The sequence below is a fragment of the Ictidomys tridecemlineatus genome, chromosome 13 (genome assembly GCF_052094955.1).
Source record: "Ictidomys tridecemlineatus isolate mIctTri1 chromosome 13, mIctTri1.hap1, whole genome shotgun sequence".
Taxonomy (NCBI): domain Eukaryota; kingdom Metazoa; phylum Chordata; class Mammalia; order Rodentia; family Sciuridae; genus Ictidomys; species Ictidomys tridecemlineatus.
The window spans coordinates 93,438,399-93,464,990 of record NC_135489.1 but is presented as its reverse complement, the minus strand read 5'-3'; the positions used below and the strand labels follow the sequence as shown (position 1 = coordinate 93,464,990).

General features: G+C 38.7%; 1 protein-coding gene across 4 annotated transcripts in view; it reads left to right on the top strand.

Annotated features, from left to right (window-relative positions):
* The window catches only part of LOC101968704 (contactin-associated protein-like 3), a 202,562-nt gene that overhangs the window by 154,256 nt on the left and 21,714 nt on the right, over positions 1 to 26,592 (top strand). For 3 of the 4 annotated variants that reach the window (XR_013429916.1, XM_078030582.1, XM_078030581.1), the window contains 5 exons: positions 8,118 to 8,274; positions 13,543 to 13,670; positions 20,157 to 20,327; positions 21,014 to 21,232; positions 23,620 to 23,859. Coding sequence is in view for 3 of the 4 variants with exons in the window: in XM_078030582.1 (XP_077886708.1) it covers positions 8,118 to 8,274; positions 13,543 to 13,670; positions 20,157 to 20,327; positions 21,014 to 21,232; positions 23,620 to 23,859 (915 nt within the window). In the remaining variant the exon portion in view is untranslated. The remainder of the gene's footprint in view (positions 1 to 8,117; positions 8,275 to 13,542; positions 13,671 to 20,156; positions 20,328 to 21,013; positions 21,233 to 23,619; positions 23,860 to 26,592) is intronic. The other variant, XM_078030583.1, reaches the window with a different exon arrangement.

The window sequence follows — 26,592 nt, the reverse complement described above, 5'->3', positions numbered from 1 at the left end:
AGTTATAGATGTTTCTGCTGTTGTTGAGCTTTTTAGGGATTTTCTATATAGACAGTGATGCTATTTGTGGAAAAAAAAACCCAGTTTTAATTTTCCCTTATAACTACATACTTTATTTCCTTTTTTGCTTACTCTATTACCCAGAACTTCCAGTACAATGTGGAAAAGCAGCGGTGAGCAGTGATACCCTTTTCTCATTCCCAGTCTTCATTGGGAATTATCTTGTCCCTCACTTTTAGGTCTGATGCTAACTGTAGGTTTCTTTTAGATGCTCTTCACCAAGTGGATGGTATTCTCTTGTATTCCAGGTCTGCTGACAGTTTTACTTATCATGAATGGCTATTGGATTGTATTGAGCATTCTTTCTTCATCTATTCATAGGACCATATGGTTTTTAGCCTGTCGATGTGAGGAATGATGTTAATTAATTCCATGACGTTCAAGGCATATGTAGAAATAAGTCCCATTTGATTATGAGGCATAATTTTTTTTAAAATTCTGTTGGATCCAGCTGATTAATACTTTTAAAGATTTCAATGCCTATATTTAGGAGAGATATTTTTTCTTGCAGTTTCTCTCTTTTCTTTTCTTTCTTTTTTGTTCTGTAAAGTGTTTCCTAGTTTGGATATTAGGGTAATGTGAATGTGGACCTTTTAGAATAAATTAGGAAGTATTCATTGTCCTTCTGTTTCCTGAACACATTGTGGAGAATTGGTATCATGTTAGATAGAATTTTCTGATGAAATTATCTGGGTCTGAACCTTCTGTTTTGGAAAAATTGTTGATTCTTGATTCATTTTACTTAATAATGAAATCTATCTTCTTTTCCCATAGGTGCTGTAACAAAGTCCTAGACATGGGTTGTTTAAAATAAGAAAAAATCATTGTCTCATATTTCTAAAGGCTAGAATTACAAAATCAAAGTGTTAACAGAAACCTGTGGCATCTGTTGGTTTGTAGACAATCTTTGACATTCCTTGGCTTGTAGATTAATCATTCCAACCTCCCAACTTTACATGATATTCTCTGTGTGTATTTTCATATCATCTTACCTCTGTATGTGTCTAGCTCAGTGTCCATATTTCCCTTTCTTTAAAAAATAAGACAAGTCACATTAAATTGGAGCCTACCTTAATTATTTCATCTTAATTCAATCACCTCTATGAAGACTACATATTCAAATAAAGTCATATTTTGAGATATGGAAGATTAAGACTTCAGTGTAATTTGTTTTGGAGACATGATTCTACACATAACATACAGCTGTCTAGATTATTCCTCCTTGAGTGAGGCTTGGTAGATTGTGTCTTTCAAGTGGATGCTCCATTTCATATAAATTATCAAATATGTGTGCATTGAGTTGTTTAAAATAGTCCTCTAATATTATTTGGATGTCCATTAGATCAATAGCAATGGCCTCTTTTTCATATCCAATGTTAGAAATTTCTATCTTTCCTTCCTTTTTCATGGTTAGCCTGGCTAGAAGTTTATCAATTTTATGATCTTTTCAAATAACCAGGTTTTATTTCACCGATTTTTCTCTATTCATTTCTTGCTTTCAATTTTTCTGATTTCTTCTGTGAATTTAGTTCCTTTTATTTTTCTTACTTTGGATTTAGTTGGCTCCTCACCTGCAGATTTCTAAGGTAGAAACTTGGATTATTGACTTCAGTGCTATAAATTCCTTCTATACAATGCTTTCATGGAATTCGCAAATTTCAATAAGTTCTGTTTTTGTGTCCATTTAGTTAAGAACATATTTTTTCCACTTGGAACTTCTTTTTTGGCCATGTTTGATTTATTGTTAACTCTCCAGATACTTTGGGATTTTCCAACTATCTTTCTACTATTATCAGTTGTTATTATTATTATTACAGCATATTTTGTATGATTTCTATTCTTTTGAATTTATTAAGATGCATTTGATGAGCTGCAGTATGGTATAACTTAATGAATTGTGCCTATATACCTGAGAAAACTGTGTATTCTACATTGTTGGGTGAAGTATTCTATAAATGTCAATTAGATATAGTTGATTGATATTTAGTTTAAATATATCCTTAATGATTTTATGCCTGCTGGATCTGTCAATTACTGACAGAAGTATATTAACATTTCCATGGGGTAATAACAGTATTGTCTTTGGAGTTCTATCAGTTCCTGCATCACATATTTTGAGTCTCTGTTGTTTGGTGCATTCACGTTAAGTATTGCTATGTCTTCTTGGAGAATTGACTTTATCATTGTGCAGTGCCCCTTGTCATCCTTGATACTTTTCCTTGCTCTGAAATTGTCTTTGAAATTGATACAGCTACTCTTTCTTTTGATTAATGTCAGCACAATGTACCCTTCTCCATCCCTTTACTTTTACTCTGTCATTTTATACTTAAAAGGGTTTTGGTAATCAACATGTAGTTGGATCTTGTCTTTTGTCCACTCAGTCTTTGTATTTTAATTGGCACATTTGGCCATTTACACTTAACGTGATCCTCGATGCTTAGATTACTATTTACCCTATTGCAATTCTTCTTCTTCTTCTTCTTCTTCTTCTTCTTCTTCTTCTTCTTCTTCTTCTTCTTCTTCTTCTTCTTCTTCTTCTTCTTCTTCTTTTGGTTGCTGAATCAGTCAGCTTTTTATTTCCATAACAAAATACTTGATAGGAAAAAGAAGTGTATCTAGTTCATACTTCTGGATATCGAAGAGTGTTGTGATGCCAGTATTTACTCAATTCTCATGAGAGACCCCCGTTAAGACTGGCACATCATGGTGGATGGCATCATGGTGGGACTGCCTGTGGGAACAAGAGATCACATTACCAAATTAGAAATAAGAGGTGGGGAGGGGGGAAGGAGAAAAAAGGGGAGGGGAAGGAGGGAAGGAGAAGGGAGGGAGGAAAGAAGACTCAGGGGTCAAGCTTGCTCTTAAGGCAACTCACTCTCATGAGAACTAACTCAGGGCCCCATGAGAACCACCTTGATCCCTTCCAAGAACAGCATCCCCAGTCACTAGGCCCCACTTTTTAAGCGTCCACACCACCCCCACTTTGCCAAGCTTCAAACACGTGAATCCCGGGAGACAAACCACATTCAAACCACAAATGTCTTTGTCCTTTCTCTTTCTCTTTTTAACCCCTCTCTTTTTCTTTTTATATTTTAATTGAGCCTTTTATGATTCCATCCTTTCTCTTCTCCTCGCATACATTTATTTTTAATTTTTAGGCAATTTCCATTGAGTCTGAAATATAGATTATGATCAATCTTCTTCCATTTTCAAATAACATTGTCCCACTTCATTGATAGTGATGGTGCTTTATAACAGAGTGCTTCCAATTCCTCTGTCCCATCCTTATCAGAATCCTGTCACCAATTTTATTTATCCCTAAGCTCTAATCACCCAATACATTGTTGATACTATTATTTTGAACTTACTCATATATTATATCAATTAAGAATAAGGTAAAATATTATATTTTTTTCAACATTTACTTATCATTTATCATAGATCAGGCACATCACCTGTATTATTTTATTCAGATTTCACACCTACAACCATATTACATATTAATATTGTAATATTAATATTATATTACACACAGTACATATTAATATCATCCATATTTTATAGAGGCAATATGTATACAAGAAAGTAACATGATTAATAAAAGGAAGATGCAGTATCTGAATCCCAGGTGGATTTTTCCTCAATCCTAAGCTTTCAATATCTATGTCTTACTGCTTTGCAATTATGTGTCATTTTTTAGTTATAAATCTAAACTTGGGTGTTATTTCATTAATTCCCATATTATTTCTCATATTCTGCTAATATCAGTGCTTAATAAATGCTACAATAATTGCATTTAAATACTAGACTTAATACCTGATAGTCATTCCATAAATATATTTATCATTTTCCATTTTTACCATTCTGTTTTATTTCCTTTTTTCATTTTTTTAAAATTTTAATTTTTTATATATGACGGCAGAATGCATTACAATTCATATTATACATATAGAGCACAATCTTTCATATCTCTGGTTGTACACAAAGTAGCGTCACACCATTCATGTCTTCATACGTGTGCTTAGAGTAATGATGTTCATTTCATTCCACCATCTTTCCTACCCCCTTGCTTCCTCCTTTTCCCTTCTTCCCCTTTTCCCCTTTCCCTTATCTAGAGTTCATCTAATTCTCCCATTCCCCTCCAACCACATTATGAATCAGCATCCTTAAATCAGAGAAAACATTGAGCATTTGGTTTTTGGGGAATTGGCTAACTTCACTTAGCATTATATTCTCCAACTCCATCCATTTACCTGCAAATGCCATGACTTTATTCTTTTTTAGCACTGAATAATATTTCATTGTGTATATAGACCACATTTTCTTTATTCATTCATCTACTGAAGGGCATCTGGGTTGGTTCCACAGTTCAGCTATTGTGAATTGTGCTGCTATAACCATTGATGTGGCTGTGTCCCTGTAGTATGCTGCTTTTAAGCCCTTAGGGTATAGACTGAGGAGTGGGATGGCTGACAAATCATGGTTTCATTTCCAGTTTTCCAAGGATTCTCCATACTGTTTTCCATATTGGCTGGACCAATTTGCAGTCCCGACAGCAATGTATGAGTGTGTCTTCCCCCCCACATCCTCACCAACACTTATTGTTGTTTATATTCTTAATAGATGCCATTCTGACTGTAGGGAGATGAAATCTTAGAGTAGTTTTGATTTGCATTTCTCTAATTGCTAGTGATGATGAACATTTTTTCACATATTTTTTGATTGATTGTATATCATCCTCTGAGAAGTGTCTCTTCAGGTCCTTGGTCCTTTTATTGTTTGGGTTATTTGGTTTTTTGGTGTTAAGATTTTTGAGTCCTTTATATGTCCTAGAGATTAGTGCTCTATCTGATGTGTGTATGGTAGAAATTTGTTCCCAAATTGTAGGCTCTCTATTGAACTCACTGTTTCTTTTTTGCTGAGAAGAAGCTTCTTAGTTTGAATCTATTCCATTTATTGATTCTTGAGATTAATTCTTGCACTACAGGAGTCTTATTAAGGAAGTTAGGGCCTAATCCAACATGATGGAGATTTGGGCCTACTTTTCTTCTAATAGACATAGTGTCTCTGGTTTAATTCCTAGGTTCTTGATCTACTTTGAGTTGAGTTTTGTGCATGGTAAGAGATAGGGGTTTCATTTCATTTTATTGCATATGGATTTCCAGTTTTCCCAGCATCATTTGTTGAAGAGGCTATCTTTTTTCTCCAATGTACGCTATTGGCGCCTTTGTCTAATATAAGATAACTGTAATTATGTGGGATAGTCTCTGTGTCCTCTATTCTGTACCATTGGTCTACAAGTCTGTTTTGATGCCAATATCATGCTGTTTTTGTTAATATTACTCTGTAGTATAATTTAAGTTCTGGTATAGTAATCCCACCTGCTTCACTCTTCTTGCTAAAGATTGCTTTAGCTATTCTGGCTCTCTTATTTTTCAGATGAATTTCATGACTGATTTTTCTATTTCTATGAGGAATGTCATTGGGATTTTGATTGAAATTGCATTAAGTCTGTATAGTGCTTTTGGTAGTATGGTCATTTTGACAATATTAATTTTGCCTGTCCAAGAACAAGGGAGATCTTCCTTTCCATCTTCTAAGGTCTTCTTTAATTTCTTTTCTTAGTGTTATGTGGTTTTTGTTGTAGAGATCTTTTGCCTCTTTAATTAAGTTGGTTCCCAAGTATTTTATTTATTTTTGAGGCTACTGTAAATGGGGTAGTTTTCCTTGTTTACCTTTCAGAGGATTTGTCACTGACATACAGAAATGCCTTTGACTTATGGGTGTTGATTTTGTATCCTGCTACTTTGCTGAATTCATTTACTAGTTCTAGAAGTTTTCTGGTGGAATTTTTTGGGTCTTGTAAGTATAGAATCATATCATCGGCAAATAGTGCTAATTTGAGTTCTTCTTTTCCTATCTGATCCCTTTAATTTCTTTCATCTGTCTAACTGCTCTGGCCAGTGTTTCAAGAACCATGTTAAATAGAAGTGTTGAAAGAGGGCATCCCTGTCTTGTTCCAGTTTTTAGAGGGAATGCCTTCAATTTTTCTTCATTTAGAATGATGTTGGCCTGGGGCTAAGCATAGATAGCTTTTGTGATATTGAGATATGTTCCTGTTATCCCTAGTTTTTCTAATATTTTGAACATGAGGAGGTGCTGTCTTTAGCCAAATGCTTTTTCTGCATCTATTGATGTGATGAATCACATCTATTGATTTCCATATGTTGAACATTGCATTCCTGGGATGAACCCCACTTGATCGTCAAAATATTATATTTTTGCTTCATTTATTCTTTCTTTAATGCTCCTTCTTTCTTTATGTAGAGCTAATTTTTTCTAATCCATATCATCTTTCTTCCTTTTGAGAAACTTTTTGTTTTAACATGAATGGGGAATTGTAATGAAATTCTACATAAACTATGATAATTTCCCTCCAATTCTGAGTCCTAACCAGTTAGCCTTCCTCTTTCCTCCTTTCAGAATCTCCTGTGGTTCTTCTTGTGTGTTATCTCTAGGGTTTATCATTGTGCTTAATGGGGAGAAGCAGGAAAAGATAAGTCTATGCCATCCTCATCAGTCTGGAAATTCCCCGGAAGTCTTTTGATTGTTCTCTGGAACACTTTAACATTTAACATTTGAGCAGAACCAAAGATATTTACTGTCTCTCAAAAACTTATTTTTTACCGCTTTACAGGAAGATTTGCAGGTAAATTCATCCTTGTGCACTAGGATATAGTGAGTATTTTTCTCTTCAATTTAGCAAGTGTAGTGGTGAAGGAAGTAATGTAGCATTTCTCAAAGTAGCATTTTGAGAAAAGAATATTAAATTTTCTGAGTATCTCTTATTTCCTAGTAACAAGCTTTCAATGTATTTTTAAGAGATTCTAGATATTGACTCCTTTATAAATTTCTCGGGATTGCTTTTGTTGTTTTAAATTTCCTTTCTTTGGGGGGTGGGAGGGTGGAAGTGAGGATGATGAATGCAGAGATCTTACTTATAAATGAATCATAATTGAGTTGTATTAAGCATTAAAGGCAGAACCTGGGATAAGTTCCAGATCTCAACTCAAGGCCCAACAATAACAACTTACAAATTTGAAAAACAGCACCAAATGATCAAGCACATTTGGGAAATTGATTGAAGCAATCCAATTCTATTTTCTTCATCCTCTAATGTTGGGATGACTGCAATTTATCTTCTCCTGCGTCTTCCTCTAAGAGGGCCAACCTGCATATCTGCTTCTGTAATCATCTCAGGCTCACTGCGATGTGCACCCTAGTCCCCACCCCACAGCATGTCTTAACCTGTGGTTCTGTAGAGCTGAGATAGCTCCCAGCTGTCACCTGACCACAGCCAGGGCTGGGGAGTTGGCGCTGAACATCCGCACTGGGCAGACTTGGTCTCTCAGCATCATGTTCACTTGAGACTTGAAGAAGACCTATCCATGCATTTATTTAGCCTCCAGATAAATAGTCAGGCCTTGTAATACAAGAAAAACACATATCTCAAAAATATTGTTAAGTCCTGACAGAGGGTGCCATGCCTTTCCAAAGGCCTAATGTAGAGCAACTTTTCTTTAAAAAAAAAAATATGGGGCGATAGATCATTGTTTCTGTATGACATTGAACTTGCTCCGGGAGCATTTGTCATCTCAAACAGATTCATCCTGGGTATATAAATTACTCTTACTCTTGTTTTGATGGCAAATGTTTTTTGAATGTTATTTTCTATGGAAAATAAGTGATATCCATGTACAAGTAAGTTAAGGACTCATTTCCGAATAAAATAAAAATAGATGATGGGGATTATTTAAGCCTAGATATTGAAACACTGAGGGGAGAAACTTGGCCCATATATTTGGAGAAACCACATTTTTATTGGCAGGGGTAAAATATAGCTTCTGAAATGAAGTGTATCTTTATTCTCTCACACACACACACACACACACACACACACACACACACACACATTTTAGACCTGGGAATAAAGGGAACTATTTTGGACGGGGGGGAGGGGCAAAATAGATGTCACCTTTCTCATACTTGTCTTTCAGATGGAACGCCACTGAGCTGGTGGGCTAGAAGAACCAATGGAACCCACACTTACTGGGGAGGTTCTCTGCCAGATGCACAAAAGTGCACTTGTGGACGAGAGGGGAGCTGCCTGGACTCTCAGTATCACTGCACCTGTGACGGGGACCAGGATGAATGGTGATTTCCACATGCTGTCCCTGCACAGAAGTGTAGTTTTTATTCCTCAGTTATGCATAGTTAATTACACAGCAGGCATACCGGAACAAATAAGTAATTACATGATGCTCAAGTAATTTAAAAGTATAAGTTTGGATGAAATACCTTCAGTTAATCAAAAGATTAAATTGTAAGACCAAAGATTCACTATTTCGCTGTGAATACCAGATAATGTGCTTTTTATTCTTCTTCAATTGGAAGCAATTGGTAAGTCTCCCACTCAACTAGAAGTCAAGTGTCTGTCTCTGAAGTTCAGTTTAATTGAGCAATCTGGCACTCATGGCAATAATTCAGAAGGTGAATTCCTCCAAAGCTTTGTCTTAAATATATTTAGGAGATAACACTATATATTTCTTAGGAATTTGTGAGTAAACATTAACATGGGAACTCCATTAACATGATGGAACTCCAAGAGGTTTTGCATAAAAGGAATCAACTATATCCCCCACCCATTTAGCTCCTGTTTGATATAGTCAGGAGCTCATTTAAAGCTCATTTTTTTATATGAAAAAAAAAGATAATTAGATAGCACATCAATTAAAGCAAAACTTTTTCATTAAATTTCTACAGTAATTCCAATATACCAAACATTTAACATAAAATACACACATGTAAAAGGCACTCTAATAATGTAAAATGTTAAGCTATGCTCCAAGTCAATCTATAGGTATAAATTTATAGTAAACATTGTTCAAGAGTCTTTTATACATTCTCTGAAATATACATACATCATAGAATTCAACTTCTCCAAATATCCATAAGTTATTTTGCTAGTTAGGATGATCCCTGCAGCTGTATATAATATTGTTTTATATTTATTATTATTATTTTATATTTTTGTCTTAGGACTTTTGTTTAATTATTATTCAGGGTAGATAGAAAGCAAAACATAAGATAGTTTAAACAGATCCAAATGTGCAACTAACCCCAGTGAATGTGAGGCCACTCTGTCCATTTTGAAGTCAGACATTAGGCATTATCATATTATATTTTTTAAAGAAACCTTAGCTTGTTCACAGAAGAGAACATAAGCACCCAGTAAAATTGAAGGTAAAGGGGTGAGACATTTTTACCAGGTAAATACAAATCAAAAGGAAGCAGGTGTAGCTGTATTAGGTCAGACAAAGACAACCACACCGTTGGGGATAAAGTTGGACCCTATATGATGCTGATTCGTTCATGAGATGCTCCAACAAGTCTCATATGCACCTTCAGAAGTATATCAAGAAAAAAGAAAGTGTATCAAGAAAGAGTTAGCAAGGAAGCAAAGAGAAATAGAAAAATTATTCAAAATACTGGAAGATTTTAACACGACTTGGGAGAATCAGTAAGTGAAACAGGCAAGAGTATTTCAAAACTAAAGTTAAGAAAATTGATATTGCAACCATTCATTGTAGAGTACACAAAAGCTCATCACATGCCAGTTACAAACACACACACATACACATATACACACAACAAACAACTGATGAAAAGCTTGTAAAAAAGGAAACAAAGCTGCCATCATTACCTACCAATGACATGACTGCCTACACAGAAAATTGAAGGTAATATAATGAAATACTGTCAGGATGAATGAGAGTTCAGTTGATACGCTGAATTTGTGATCAATCAGTATTGAGAAATTACGTGAATATCTATAAAAGCATGAATTAATTAACACTGAAAGACTTAACAAAAACTATTTGCTGTGTTACAATGTAAATTTCTTTAAAATAAGTCTAATACTTTTATATTAAAATTATTGAAATTTAGAAGACAAATAGATTGATTCACTACTGTCATAGATTCTATGAGTCAGTAGTAGCTTAAAGCAGTCGTCCTCAATCAAATATGCTTTTGATCCCCTGGGGAATGCTTGTTTTATCTGAAGACAGTTTTGTGGTCACAAAGGAAGGAATGTTTCTGTGTCTCTAGTAAGTGCTAAAGGCCTTGGGAGGCTGAAGCAGGGGGATCACGAGTTCAAAGCCAGCCTCAGCAACTTAGCGAGGCACTAAGCAACTCAATGGGACCTTGTCTCTAAATAAAATATAAAAAGGGCTGGGAATGTGGCTTAGTGATAAAGCACCCCTGGTTTCAATCCCTAGTGCAAAAAAAAGTGCTAAACATTCTACAATGCACTGTGCAACCCTCATGGAGCAAAACTATGCAGTCCTTCAATAACACTGCTATTGAGAAGCCCTCTTTTAAAGATGTCATTTTTCCAAATTATTCTATAAACGTAGTGGGATTTCTAACAAATGCCAAGTGTTTTACTGATTGGCGTGGATTGCAACAAGTGGATTTTCAAATCCATATGGAAACTCAAAGAATAAGCGAGATGATTTTTAAGATGAAGAAAGATCAAGATGATGAGATGGGTCCTAGCACATATCAAGACAAATTGTATTACGATAGTAATTAATTAATGCAGGCTGAATTGGCCAGGAGAGAGGCAAGAGGTCAATGAAACAGAAGTTGAAAAACTGGAAAGATTTTAAGATTAGTTGTGGACCATGATATGTATTTTATTACTAACCTAGTTATTGAATGTTGAGGTGGACTCAACATTTTTCCTTTTTGGCTTTTTCAACAACCCCCCAAATGTATAGCTCTACTTTGCATCAAATCAAATCTCTTGGTAAACAATTAATAGTAGTTCTTAGAAGTCATGGCATTTCTTAGGAAAGCATAATTTCTAGAACAATGGTAACTTTCAAGCAAAAAGTCTTTGAAAGTTCTCTTACTGAACTTTTAATAGTACTGGAAGGGGTATTAATATCTAGAAATACACTCTTCCCATGTTCACACTACCTAGAGGCTCAGTATTCCTTATCTGAAATGCCTGGGATCAGAAGTGTGTCAGATTTTGGATTTGGGGAATCTGGAATGTTTGCAAATACTTAATGAGATATCTCAGGGATGAAACTCAAGTCTGAACCCTGTATACACACAGCCTAAAGGGATCTTTATACAATATTTTTAATGTATCTTCATTCTGACTTTGACCATCACAAGAGGTCTTGAGTGGATTTTCCACCCATGGCATCATGTTGGGGCTCAAAATGTTTTATATTTTAGAGATTTTCCCATTTTAGGTTTTCAAATTAGGACTATTTTACCTGTACTATATATTTCAGAAAATAATAGGGAAAAAAGAAATAAAAAAACAAGTCCCAGTTGCTGAAGAAATTTTAAGGAAGTCTGGTAACCATGGCAAATCTTCAATCATCTATATAAATCTGCAAAGGCTGAGATCTGCCTATACCAACAAAAAAATTGATGAAAAATGTTAGCCATTTTTTATGATTGACTGGGAGCTCTCCAAAATAATGGGGGAGGGGGAGACTTAGTATCTCCTCCAATGCAACTGAGGTGCCTTACACAAGCTGTCACCTTACACAAGCTCAGTATTTTGCATGCAGCGTTAAACATCAAGAAGCTTGGAGCTTCTATGCAAAATGAGTTTTTAAAATTCCAGCATCCTTCATATATAGCTCATAAAAGTACAGCTCCCCTACTAGACTACCTTGATGAGATGGCGATTACTAGCATGGAAATGCTGTTTTTGATGCCTGCTGTGTCCATACACAGTCTCCTAAGCTGACCTACCCTGTTTCCTAGGAGAACATTTCTGCTTGTCAACCATCAGTCCACTCCAGAGTTAAATGATGGTGACAATTCATAACTCATGCTCTGTTCTTTGCACAAACATCAATAACTAGGTAAGGTTATGGGATGTTAGTCTGGATATGAGAAATAATCTTTCTGTATCACTAAATATTTCACATATTGCAGAGTACCTGACTTACATTAATTGATATCTCTTTTATGCATTACAGATTACTTCATTTATTTACATGATGAAAATCTTAATATAGCCATTTTCTTTTATTTCTGTCTTTTCCAATTTCAAGCTTTGATACCTAAAGTCTTTAATAAAAATTTATGAAAACTTTATTTTTGCCACTATGAAAGGACTTACATGATTTGATATTGATTATTCTGATCTTTGGCCATAAATCCAGGCCAAGGAAGGTTTTAGAAACGAGTGACTTAAGGACAAGAGTATTTATGAGATTCTATAGAGATTCTAGAGCAGGATGAGGAACCAGAGTAAGGGTGCTTTGTCCTTGAATCAGATTATGTATACAGTTGAGTGACACAAAATAAACATAACCAGGTTGCAAAAGAAGAGATTAATGCCATTATTTTGGACAGAGAGAATAGGAATGGCACAGCTGTGACCAGGACCCCAGGCCCTCCCAGTGCCTGCTCCAGACCTGCCTGTATTTCTCAGTCACTCACACTGGAAGATGTTGATGGCCATAACTATGGTTGGAACCTAGTGCCCAGGGGGCTGTGTACTCGGGGGCACACATGGTATTTTTCCTATGTGTCCTCAATGCCTCACTCAGGGTCTGATCCATGTTTGTCTACTGGATAGCTGGGTTCAGCATTTCACAGAACTTTCACATACATTAACCTGTGTATTACTTATAAAGGTATTCTATTTAATTCATTTTGATCTATAGGTTTAATTTTACAATTTACAAATTTATTGAGGGAAGAAATACCCAATAACCATAAGAGGATTTCAAATATTTAATGGTGAAATTCTGTGAAGATCTAAATCTGTAACTATTTATATCTGTAATTGGTAATCACTTGAGTGGTATCCTGAGACTAATTTTTAAAGAGCAGTTATATGCTTGATGATCGTGAAAATACTATCCCGTGCTTGCAAAATGACCCCCCTTCTTGATTTGCCCCTTTTATTCTCTGTGTTCGGTGAGTTCAGGAATTGGCAAATGGATCAGGAGTTGCTAAACTACTGCTGTGAGTCACATCTGCCCACTCACCTGTTATTGTCTGGCCCATGAACTAAGAAATGTTTTACATTTTTAAGTAGTTGGAAGGAAGAGTGTTTTATGACACATCAAACTTGTTACGAAGTTCAAATTTCAGTGTCCATAAATTTTGATCACCCCACAATCATGCCCATCATTAGTGCCTGTGGCTGAGCTGAGTAGTCGCAGAGGCTACTCGGCCTGCAAAGTCACAATCATGTACAGAGAAACTTTGATTTCAATTTTTAACAGTTTCTGTGCTCTCAAAATGCCAAAAATGTTTGTAAGTGTTCCATTAAGTCCTGAAATGTTAGATTCAAATAAGAGATCACAGGTGACTCTGTGTGTGTGTGTGTGTGTCAACTGGAGTCATCTTAAGGGTCCCTTTGTTGTTTTCCAGGACCAGTGACGTCACAGTCTTTTCCCAGAAGGAGTACCTGCCAGTCATTCAAGTGGTGATGACGGACAGGGGCCGACTACCCTCTGAAGCTGTGTATACGCTGGGACCTCTGTTCTGCCAGGGGGACAGTAAGTGCTGGCAGGAGAAAAGCTGTCTTTCTATAATAACATACTTTGATTATTTAAAAAAAAAAGTAAGTAAGTGCCCTTATTTTGGCTGGAGAGAAAATTTATGGTAGTGCTGGGACCAGAGCAGGTATCAGAAAGCCTCATGCTCCTCAGCTTTCTGTGGCTGTGACCAAAGAGCTGAGATGAAAACCTTAAAGGGAGAAAGGTTTATTCTGAGTCACAATTTTGGAGGTTGGGTCCATGGTCACTTGGCCCTTTGCTTGGACCTGTGGTGGCATAGGGCATCATGGTGGGAGAGAGAGTCAGAGGGGGCTATTCACCTTGCCGCAGCTGCACAGCAAAGAGACAGGAAGGGGCCAGGGCCCCAGTACCCCTTCACGGGCACACACCACGTGATCTAACCTCCTCCACTCAGACCCACCCTTAAAGACTCCACCACCTCCCAGTAGTGACCCAGGCTGGGCACCCATGGGCTTTGGGGGACATTCTAAATCCACTCCATAATGGGCACAGGATGGAACAGCACTGCGTCTGTGCTAGAGATCAACATTTCACGAGTGAACAGCCGTTGAAATCTCTCTCATCCGAGATGCTCGGGACCCAAGGTGTTTTGGAAAGCGGTGTTTTGCAGACTTGGGAATGTCTGCCTGCGCAGTAGTGAGATCTCTTGGAGATGGAACCCGAGTCTAAACGACACTCGAGTTTCGTGTAAACCTTATACAAATAGCCCAAAGGTAATTTTATACAATACTTTTGGTGCACGTGCATTTTGACTGTGACCTGTCAGACAAGGCCAGGTGTGGAATTTCCCTCCTGTGGCGTCAAAAACTTTTGGATACGGAACATTTTAGATTTTAGATTTTTGGATTATGGATGCTCAGCCTGTATTAGTTTACAGAGAATGAATCATCTTTATTTTAACATATTATTTGGTTGACTGGTTAATTGTCCATTTATTGTTTTTCTTATGGAACAGTCCTTAAGAAAACTGTTTTCCAAATTTGTGAATGATTGAGAATGTTGGTTGATTGCCCTTATATTTTCAGGACACCTTTAACGGTATAAAAACAGTGAATCCCACTTTCTTTTCTCAGACCCTGTACACACCACATCACCATCATGGGCTCTGGAATTAGATAGTGTTTTTCCCTGCAGGATTTTCATTCAAGGTTGAATGCCATGGTCAAGGTTTTCCTCACCTGCTCAGGGCTCATTGCCTGCACAGTCCCAGAATTCTTTCAAACCTGTGAGGATCCCCTGTTGCCCTCGTACATGAACAGCTCGTTGGCTCGATATAGAGACCTCTCGTAAGCATCGTACGCTGCTGGGCAGACATCTGGAGTATTAGTTTTTACTTCTCTCCCTTAATATGAGGAGGGTGCTGCTGAGAGGTCGTCCAGTGTGGACCCTGAGCATCCCTGCATGTCCTTGCTGAGAGTGTCAGAGCGTGTGTCATCGCTGTCCCCTAATACCAGGCAGTCTCTGTGCATGTGTGGGAAACGGAGTCGCTCCAGGAGAGTACATCATCACCGCCAATGTCTCACCAGTCCCCAGAGTGGAGGGCACTGGCTCCTGTCCCTCCCGACACACCAATCACATGGCTCTGTGAGATTCAGAGCCAGGCCACCATGCTCACACCGAGATGCTCATACATCTCATGGTGATATATAGAATAAAGCCCTTTGACTCCAACCCAGAAAGGTGTGTTTTCTCTCAGGCTCTGTGAAACTGTGGCCAGCTGCAGTGGGGTGAGACCTCAGATGCTCCCCAGTTCTTGACCTGTCCCCCTTCAATCTCACTTATCACCCAGAATAAGCCTCAGTCTTTGTCATTTTCTATTAATTTTTCTGAAACCACTGTGCTTTTTGATCTCAATACTTTGTTCTTATTTAAGAAGAATGGTTTTATTATGCTTTGAATGCCTTCTGTTTCATGTGCTGGATTCTGTGCATCTGAGACATGTGCCAGCTTTACTCCATGCATGCCCTGTGTCCTCCAGTTCCTTTCATCTCTGTCCGTCTCCTCTTCAATGCACTTATCTAAGCATTCCTCCATACACGTGCCATTCCTTACTTTGTGATGGCTTTTTAACTTGTTGGTGTGTAGCGGGCAGCTCTGATCCATTTGATTGATTGATACATGATGTGGTTCAATTCTTCTTCGCATCCAGCTCCTCGCAATCTGATGCATCTTTCTTGTCCCTTCCGAACTGTGATCTCAGGTCTAGGGTCTGTCGTTCTGTCACTTTTTTCCCCATGTCTCAAGTTGGTGAAGGAGGGGTCTCTTGCACTGTGTCTGATCAACTGCTCTCTATGCTGCTTTATCTTCAACAATTACAAGTGTCCTGTTCTGCGGTCCCATCACAACATGATGTGTATCCTATACTTTTATCAGGATGCCACAGGCAGTTCTTTTCACACTTCAGCATTAGCGCCTTCACATTTGGAGCCATGTGTCCTGTTTGTTGAGGTTCTGACCTGGAGCACTGGTCTATAAGAATTCTGCACTTACATTTTCTTCCGGATTATTTGCTCTCTGGCAACTCATACCAGCTCTCCACTTCTCTCCGAATGTGGGTGTAATCCTGAGACGACTCAGGGCATTTCCTTCATGTCAATTTCTCAACAAAACTTCAGAGGGTGAGGTCGTGTTCAAAATAATATGTGAAAACATGGATGTGTAGCCAATGTGATTGGGCAATCTGTATACGGGGTAAAAATGGGAGTTCATGACCCACTTGAATCAAATGTATGAAATATGATATGTCAAGAGCTTTGTAATGTTTTGAACAACCAAGAATAAAAATAATAATAATAATAATTCTTTTCTTCAAAAATTCCTTCTTCAGCTGCACACATCTGTAATCCTAGTGGCTCGGGAGGCTGAGGCAGGAGGATTGCAAGTTCAAAGCCAGCCTCAGCAAAAGTGAGATGCTAAGCAACTCAGTGAGACCCTGTCTCTAAATAAAATAAAAAATAGGGCTGACACTCCCTACCCTAATTCCTCCTTCCTCTCTTTCCCTTTCTTTCTCTTCATCTCTACTTTCTTTAAAACAGTCTCAGTTGGTTCTTTTAGCTTCCCTTAAGCAGCCCAGAATGGTGGGCCCTACTGTGCCCAGGCCATGGGGAAAGGGAAACGTGAAACATGAAAATCCACTGAGGATTACAAAACCAGGTGTTTCTCAGTGACCCCACTGAGAATGGGGTCACCCATATGGAAAGGAGGAAGAGCAAATTCTAGTATCCTCGATACTAGACTAGAAAAGGTTACCAGCATGAACTCGAGGGTTTTAACCTATGCACAGTAGATAATATGAAATACACAAAAAGATGTGTTTGTGTGTGTGTGTGCTGTAGTGCATGTGCCCATACACCTGTTCCTGCAGCTGACTACTGAGAGGGCCTTGAAGTCATGGCACCTTAGTAGCAAAGAGATATAAGCATGTGACTTAATATCTTCACTTCTGAATGTCATTTCTATCCTTCTCCATGAAAAGAAACCACCACTCCTTGGGAAAATGGCTGATTTCAGAGATGGGACAGAGAAGATAGAGGATAAGCCTAGTTTGTCCTGCTATATATATAAAAAAAAATGCTCAAAAAATTGCACTGTGTCCCATCAACTGCTTTTGTCAAAGGGTCTTGGGAAAGCTCCCTCTGACCTGATTTGGGACAGTGTAACCCTTGAAATCAGTTACAGTGGTAGATTATAAACAATTTGCAACAATTAGGGATCCAGGGAGTGATGCTGCTATAAATTTGAAATGGATAAAAAAACTAAGTAGGAGGTCCAGAAACAAGCCCTTCCTAACAGAGGACTAGCACCCCGTCAAGGAATGATGGAACATCACCAGTATCATCATAATTCAAGGACCATCAACCTGCTATAAAACTACTGGATGGAAAAGTGGACCAGGTTATGTAAAGGCCATTAGATGTCCAAATAGTTTCAAATCACAAAGAGAAAAATAATTAATTTTATATGGGAGCAATGACAGATAGCATAGCAGAAGGCAATTAAAGTTAACATGGCAAGTAGGGGGACACATCAGCACAGTGCAAGTCCTGATGTGATACACTCCCAAGGACAGAGCATCACTTCTCTGCTTTTGAAGAAAAAGGTTCTTATTAATGCACTACAGCTTTACATCATAGTGACGTTCATGTTGGCATTCATTAATGCATATAACTTAACTGGATCCATTTCCATCCCTCGTGCTTCTCCTTTACCTCCCCTCCTCCCTCCCCTTGATCCCCTACCTCTACTTCATTGGTCTTCATGCTTATCTATTGTTTTTTAATCATGAGTTGTAATTATATGTGAATGGAATTAACTGCAACATATTCATACACATACACAGCATAATTTGACCAACGTCATCTCCAATTCTCCCCCTTTCCCCTGCCTGTCCTCTTCTTGTCTCCCTTCTATTTTAATAAGATCCCCATTTTTATTCCCTTTTTATCTCTAATTTATATATTTGAGAGAAAACGTTTGACCTCTGACTTTCTGAGCCTGGATTATTTCACTTTGCATGATGTTCTCCATTTCATTCATTTGCCATCAAATGACATGATTTCATTCTTTTTTATGGCTGAGTAGAACCCCATTGTGAATATATACGTACATCCATATATATATAATATTTTCTTTATTCGTTTGTCTATTGATGGGCACCCAGGCTGATTCATAGCTTGACTCTTGTGAATTGGGCTGCTCTGAACATGGTAGGCATGTGTCACTACAGTGTGCTGATTTTAGTTCTTTGGGATAAATATCAATGAGTAGGATAGCTGGGTCATACGATGGTTCCATTCCTATCTTTTGAAGAATTTCCATACTTCTTTCCAAATTGGTCGTACTGATTTGCAGACCTACCAGTGATATGAATATACCTTTTTCCTACATGTTCTCACCAGCAGCTATCATTATTTGCATTCTTGATGAGTGTCATTCTAACTGTGGTGAGATAAAATTTCAGTGTAGTTTTGGTTCGCATTTCTCTGATTGCTAAAGATGTTGAGCATTTTTTCTCATACATGTTGGCCATTTGTATTTCTTCTTTTGAGAAATGTCTATTTAGATTTTTTTATCCATTTATTGAGTGGGTTATGTTTTGGGAGTTTTTTGAGATCTTTATGTATCCTAGCTAGTAACCTCCTCACAGAAGAGTAACTGGCAGGTTTTCTCCCATTCTGAAGGCTCTTTCTTTACTCCTTTCGTTTTTCTATGCTGTTTTTGACAAAATGCACAAGACTAATCTAATGACAAGTGTCAGATATATCCAAATTGAGAAACATTTTACAAATCGACTGAAAAATGCTCCAAAAATATGAAAAAAATAAGAGGCTATTGTTTTAGTCAGCTTTGCATCACTGTGATCAAAAGACCTGACAAGAACAACTTAAAGGAGGAAAAGTTTATTGTGGCTCATTTCAGAGGTCTCAGTCCACAGACAGCTCACTTCATTGCTCTGGGTCTGAGATGAAGTGGAACAATATGGTGGAAAGGCGTGGAGAAGGAAAGAAGGTCAGGACATGGGGATCAGAAAGTAGAGAGAAGGCCCTGCTTCCCAGGGACAAAATATCAACCCCAAAGCCACGCCCCCAGCGATCTACCTCTTTGAGACACACCCAACCAGCTCATGATTACCCAGTTAATCCATATGGATGGATTAATCCACTGATTAGCTAAAGTCTCTCATAACCCAATCATTTCACCTCTGAAAATTCTTGCATTGTCTCATCCATGAGATTTGGGGGGGTTGACTCATATCTAAACCACAGCAGTCATATTCATGAAAGACAAGAAAAGTCAAGAATGAAGGGCACTAGAGAGGCTTGAGAAATAAATATGAAGTGTGGTCCTGGATTAAATTCTGGACCAGAAGGAAAAAAAAAAGGAGTTTTTTGTTTTGTTCTGATTTTTGTTTTTGCTATGAAGGGTATTACTAGGATGATGGGTTGTATTTGTTGATTGTTAGTTTGCAAAAAATATGGAAAGCAAGATTCTATGATCTGGCTTCCGGAGTCATAGACCAACCGCTGCCTCCAAAAATCCATCTGGTGCTGAATAGAGATTTCACATGTAATGTATCCCTGTCAAACTTGCTTCTTCAAATTATTCCCCAAACCCTTGGTGTCATCTCAGACTCTCTTCCACTTGCCTCCAATTTAGCAGTGAATTCTGTTGACTTGAACTTGAAAATGATCCTGCAACCTACCCCTTGTCTTTCCACCTCCCTGGGCACCTTCTCCCTCATCTCTTGCCCACATTGTTGGTGTGACAATCAGTCACACTTTTGCTTTGCTTACCCTCCGTCTTTTCTCAACACAGAATTCTAACCCTTAAAATAATCGCCGAATGCGATGTCCTGATGATACGGCATGAATGAGAACACCCAGTGAGGCAGGGAAGGCTTCTAGAAATTGCAGTAAAAATGATTCATGAGTTTTTCTTTTTTTCCTTTTTTTTTGGCATAAACAGAGTCATTTTGGAATTCGGCTTCCTTCAACACCGAGACCTCATACCTTCATTTCCCCACTTTCCATGGAGAACTCACTGCCGATGTGCAGTTCTTTTTTAAGACCACGGTTTTCTCTGGTGTGTTTATGGAGAACCTGGGCATCACGGACTTCATCAGGATAGAGCTGCAGAGTGAGTGACCCCCCACACCCCCCAGGACAAGTCACAGGATGCCCATTACTTGGCATTGAAAACTGACTAAACAAAAATTTAAATGGTGTCATTCTTACCTTATAATCATATTTATTTTTTAGCCACAAAAGTTCTATAATTTTAGTCAATCTTTTTAAGGGTCAAACCATGAAGCATAAAGTACACAATAATCCAAAAATTGTTTCCCCTTCCCTGGACCATTGCCAACTAGAGTCAGAACTTTAAACCAAACTCACAAAATTGTTTCCTAAAATATTTGATCAGACAAATATTTTTTTTTCATGTACTCAGAGCTTAATTTATGACTGTAAAAAATTGCATTTTTTTTGTTTTAAAATTAGAGGAGACTTTGAAACACTTTTGAGTAAAACTACTTATAGATACAAAACCAATTGTGTTTCTTATTCTCTCTAGGGGTACAGATCTACTGACTAGAACTGAGTGCGTTGCGTATTCAACTCAAAGTGAATATGTTAAAATCAGTGTGGTTTTGTTTTTATCCACCAGGATACAAATTTCTCCTGCCCCCTTCCCCAACCCGAGTCACGTGTCTGCATCGACACCTTTGTCCCCTTTTGTAAAGAGCACGCCATGATGTTTCCCTGACTCCACTCAAGACTCCCCTGGGAATGAACTTGGGCCATATTCATATATGATATTTTTAGCTCCCACAGAAGTGACCTTTTCCTTTGATGTGGGGAATGGACCTTGTGAGGTCACGGTGCGGTCACCCACTCCCTTTAATGACAATCGGTGGCACCACGTGAGGGCAGAGAGGAATGTCAAGGGAGCCTCCCTGCAGGTGGACCAGCTCCCCAGGAGGACGCAGCCGGCCCCTGCAGACGGCCACGTGCGCCTGCAGCTCAACAGCCAGCTCTTCATTGGTGAGTCCCGTGGCCACCGCTGACCTTGGTGGGACCGCAGAGGGCGCCAGCAGACAGTCGCAACGGTGGGAGTACTTTTAGTGGCAAATGCAAGCAGCAGCTGACCGTTGGCGCTATTTATTGATCACCTCGTAGGTTCGGGAGCGTGCTGGGCTTCTTATTAGGTAACTCATTTTGTAGGTTTTATCCTCACCTGTTTCCAGGTGAGATCATCGCATCTGAAAGAGGTCAGGTAACAACCAGTGAAGGGAATCCAGCCCCGAGGTCTCTGATGCCCAGGCTTGAACAGCTCGTGTTACAGACGGTTGGCGTTTGTGACCACTAGGTCTGATCAACACCTGTGTGACCATGAGCCACCTGTACCCACTTCTTCCCTTTTCACTTCCAGTAGGAAGTTTATCTTATCCGTGGACAAAAGTCATCCACTGTCTGCTTAAAAACTGACCACAGGTTTGCTCCTTTAATCCTGCAGTGCGTTTGTACAGAGAGGTCAGCCCTGGGGGATGGCCGTCTTTCCTTTAGCCTGCCCATAGATGGTTTTATCATTGTTTATTTTCCCCAAGGGCAAAAATTAACTTTGCCATATTCCTTTCCAATCAATTCCATTCTAATGTAAAAACCAAGCACACTGAGGTATTCCTGCTCACTGGTTTATTTCTTATGCACCATGAAGCAAATAAGGACACAGCTCCAATTAGAAATTGGACTAAATCAGAAATTATCTCACAGCCTACTTTACAGGAAGTTTCAAACAGCTTCTAGGTACTAAGCACTATACCGCTGAAGGCTAATGTGTGTAAATCTCCATGCGTGTGTGTGTGTGTGTGTGTGTGTGTGTGTGAGACTTTCACAAGGCAGGAGTTTATGTACTATGACTCCATAAAATAAAACTTCCAACATGGGTGTTTTTTTCATTAGGGCAAGATGAATCTTCTTTGAAGGACTTGAAACCACAAAACTACCTGACATCACTGCATGAGTCAGCTTTTCGTTACTGTAACAGATACCCAAATTAAGCAACTTATAAGGAAAAAAGGGTTATTTGGACCCCTAGTTTTTGAGGTTTTGACTCATGACCAGGTGGTCCCATTGTTTTGGGGCCTCTGGTGGGGCTAGTGAGCTGGGGGCAGAGCTAAATGTTCAGTTCAAGGTCAGGAAGCAAAAGTGAAAGAGGAAGAGTTGAGGGTCCTGCAATCCTTTTTAAGGGCACACCCCTAAGGACTTAAAACCTCCCAAGGAGCCCCAGGTGGCAAGCTGAGGACCAAGCCTTTGCCACATGGGCCCTTGGGGTATTTTCCAGATACAAACTTAGCAGGAGTCAAGTTAAGAACTTTATTTTCTTACTTACAATTTTGAGGATTATTTAAGGGAAATCCTAGGAACAAAATCAACGTAAATATTTGCCTAGAATAAACATTCCTAGTAAGGCAAGTTCTATAAAACAGTGGTGGAGAAATCATCAGTCACCCATGAAGCTGGTTAAAAATTCAGATTTGGGTCAGGTGTGGTGATGCACACCTATAATCCCAGTGACTCTGGAGGCCAGGGCAGGAGGATCACACGTTCAAGACCAGCAACTTAGCAAGACTCTTGGTAACTTAGTGAGACCCAGCTTGCCTCAAAATATAAAATAAAATAAAAGGTCTAGGGATGTAGCTCAGAGGTAAAGAGCCCCTGGGTAAGCTTTAAATTACCTTTAAATAGAAAACAAAAAAGAAAAAGAAAAGAAAAGATTCAGAATTGGGATCCCCACTGAAGGTCCACTGAATCAGAGTATCTGGGTGGAGGCCACATTTCACAGGTAATTCCTGGAATCCTCTCTTAATAATATGTTATTATTACCTTTGAAATGGTGTCTGTCCTGACATAAGTGTTGCCAGCCTCTCCGAACAGATTCTTTTGTGTTGAAGGTTGATGTGATCCAATGTGCATGTGCATATTATTCAGTAAAGACTTACCACTGGGTCCTCAGAAAGGAGTGGGAGGAGTAGGGGGCGATCATCCACATACAAAATTTAACTACATCTGTTTTTATTCTTGTAAATGTTTTGGAAGTCCATCCAGAACCATTCTAATCTGCATCACTGTTGATAAACATAAGCAAAATAGGGTTGATGTGACCTACATTTGGTGAAGTTAAAGAAATGGTTTTAGAACGAGTATTTGCCAATCTCATCTAAACGTTGTTGAAGGAAGTTTTATCTGATGTCTTTTGAGGTTGCGTGATATCTGATACAAGTTTATATTTTTAAAATTTTATATACTCACGGTATGTTCAACAATCTGCAATTCTTGCCACTCTCCCTAAGGCCTGACTTTGACGTGGACACAAAATCCTGGATAAAATACCAAGGAGCACATTTCTATTTGCAGTGTTTCCCTTGTAGGTGGGACGGCCAGCAGGCAAAGGGGCTTCCTGGGGTGCATTCGGTCCCTGCGGCTGAACGGGATGGCCGTGGACCTGGAGGAAAGGGCCACAGTGACACCGGGAGTGGAGCCAGGGTGTGCGGGACACTGCAGGAGCTACGGACACTTGTGTCGCCACGGGGGGAGATGTCGAGAACGGCTCAGAGGGGTGGTGTGCGACTGCTCGGCCTCCGCCTACGAGGGCCCCTTCTGCTCCCACGGTGAGTGAGGCCAGGGATGGGACTTTAGAGAAAGTGGGGGGGCCCACAGCCTCTGAGGGACACCTCTGGCATCTGACACCGGGAAGCCAGGGTAAGATTTGCCATTATTAGAAATAGAGTCATTTCAGACCCCCATCCCTCTACTGAATTTAGGAGGGTACCAATTTTGAAAACCTGAGACTGTGCAATTGAATATCCATCCTCCCCGGATTCCTTCTTTGGAAAATCTCTGTGTTACTCCTGTCTTCTGTTCAAGGCTCCAGATGATCTTCCAAACTCTGCCTTTGGGTTGTTCTGATTTTAAGATCATCCAAGCATCCTTGTTGTTCATTGCAATGACTTGATGTGATGTAAGGATAAGTTTTAAATTACCTTAAATAGAAAACAAATATATTAACCAGGAGGGGAAATGCATATTTAAACATTAAATACTGACTTGTCATCAATAGCACCAAACAGATGCGTTCCTGTAAGATGTGTGACTCTGTCCTTAGAGGAACTTGGTGGTGTATCAGGCAGCTTCTGCTTAGGTACAACTCGTCTTTTGAAGGCAGAAGGTATTAAGTTGCTGAACTGACTTCTTAAATATACTTACGTTTGTAATACTTCTATGGAAACTCTTAGAATGTTGATTCATCAAAGCTAAATTTGTATCTTCAGGTATTTCTTGGCTGTCACACACACATTATGTTTAGCTCTATAATAGGCTTTAATTGCTATAAAAATTGTTTGCCTTTCAAAAGAATCAGTTACATAGAAGTCACGGAAATTTTCCAAAAGGCACCTTCTTCATAAGTTTTTGGGTTTCCTCTTGGAGAAGTTATAATTACTGTCTATCTGTGGTAAGAAATCATGTCATTCTAATAGGGATACTGAACACTCCTCACGTATGATGGTCAGCATTAGTCAGGGGTGACCACTTCATCATGGTCACCATGTGGGCTTCCAAATAACTTGCAGCACACATTGGCAAAGTTAAATGTGAATGTCATTTCATAACCTAAAATTATATTGCATATAGACACTCTGTTATAGGTGAATAAGAAATGGCCCGCCCTCCAGTGTCTAGAGGGTAAGTTAAAATTACTTTCTTAGCCTAGTAAGAATAATCCAGATTTTCAGGGAATTCTTTGTATTTTAAGGAAATACAAAGAATACTCCACAACAATGATCACCTCTCAACATCTTTATTTATAAATGGATGTGTGTGTGTGTGTGTGTGTGTGTGTGTGTGTGTGTGTGAGAAGCTTAAAACATTTCCATCTTATTTCTCTTGGAACAACATAGATATCACCCTACTTAAGATTTTATTTTCTGAAAGACTCAGGGTGCTGCTCAGTGGTAGAATCCTTGCTTACCATGTGTGAAGGCCTGGGTTCAACCTCCATATCACCAGAAAAACAAAAAAAAAAAGATTTTATTTTCTGGTGAACAGTAAGTTTGAAGAATATCTCTGGCACAAAAGGAAATGTCTCAGTTCTGATCTTGAAGGAGAGCTGATCCTAAAGTGATCCTCTTCCTAGTTAGTGCAGGTGTTCTATTCCATGGACTCATCCGGCAGAGGGTCTGGATTAACTGGATCAGTGTGGAATAGTTTGTGCCTCCAGGGACACAGAATTCATTAAAATAGTCCAGGCACATCACTAAACTAAGAAAAGAACCAAACAGCAAGCGCTGGGGAGGATCTATGTCTAGAATTGTTAAAATATGTTATGTGCAATATCAAATTTTCAACCAAAATAAAAAGTCATGAGACATGAAATAAGAGGGTTCTCCATACCTAAGAAGCAAAAGGCAGAAAAACACAGCTGCCTTTGAGAGAGTCCCAATGTCAGGCTTAGCAAGCAGGAATTCCAAAGAGGCTATTAGAAATATGTGCAATGAAATAAAAGTAACTATATGTTATGGAGTGAATGAACATAGGAATGTTCAGTTCATATGCCGAAGCCCTCATCACCAACGTTATGATATGTGGAGACGGGGCCCAGCTTTAGGCCATGAGGTTGTGAGGATGGAGATCCCTCTGCTAATATATACATCCCAGTCATCCGCCAACCACAGAGAGGGCTTGCAGCACATACCACATCTCTGGCACATTGATGATAACCTTCCAAACCTCCAGAATAGTGAGAAAAGAATAATGATTTGAGCCACCTTGATTCTAGTGTTTTGTTACCCCAGCCCGAGTAGACAAAGACACCATGCCTGAGTGAGAGAAAATATGACAGTTCTCATCAAATACAGAATTACAGTAGATGAAACAAATATTTCTAAAAAAAGAAATAAATAGAAATTCTGGCATTATAATGTACAATAATGGAAATGAAAAATTCATAGAGAGACTCAACAATAGATTGGAAACAGCAGAAGAGTCAGCAAACTTCAAGATGGGTCAATAGAAATTATGTATCTTAAACAACAGAATAAATAAAAACCGAACAGATCATCAGAGAAGCGTCAGACATCACTAAGCACACCAACATATATGTAATTGAATGTCAGAAGGAAAGTATCAGAAAAAAAATTACTTTTCAAATAATAGTTGAAAATATCCCCTAATTTTTGAAAACCATTAATACACACACACACACACACACACACACACACACACACACACACACACACGGCTCATTTTTCCTTGGTGTAAAAGCAAACATCAAGATGAACAGCTGATGTTTCATCAGAAACACTGGAAGCCACAAATCAGGGAATTAACACACTCAAAAATGTCAA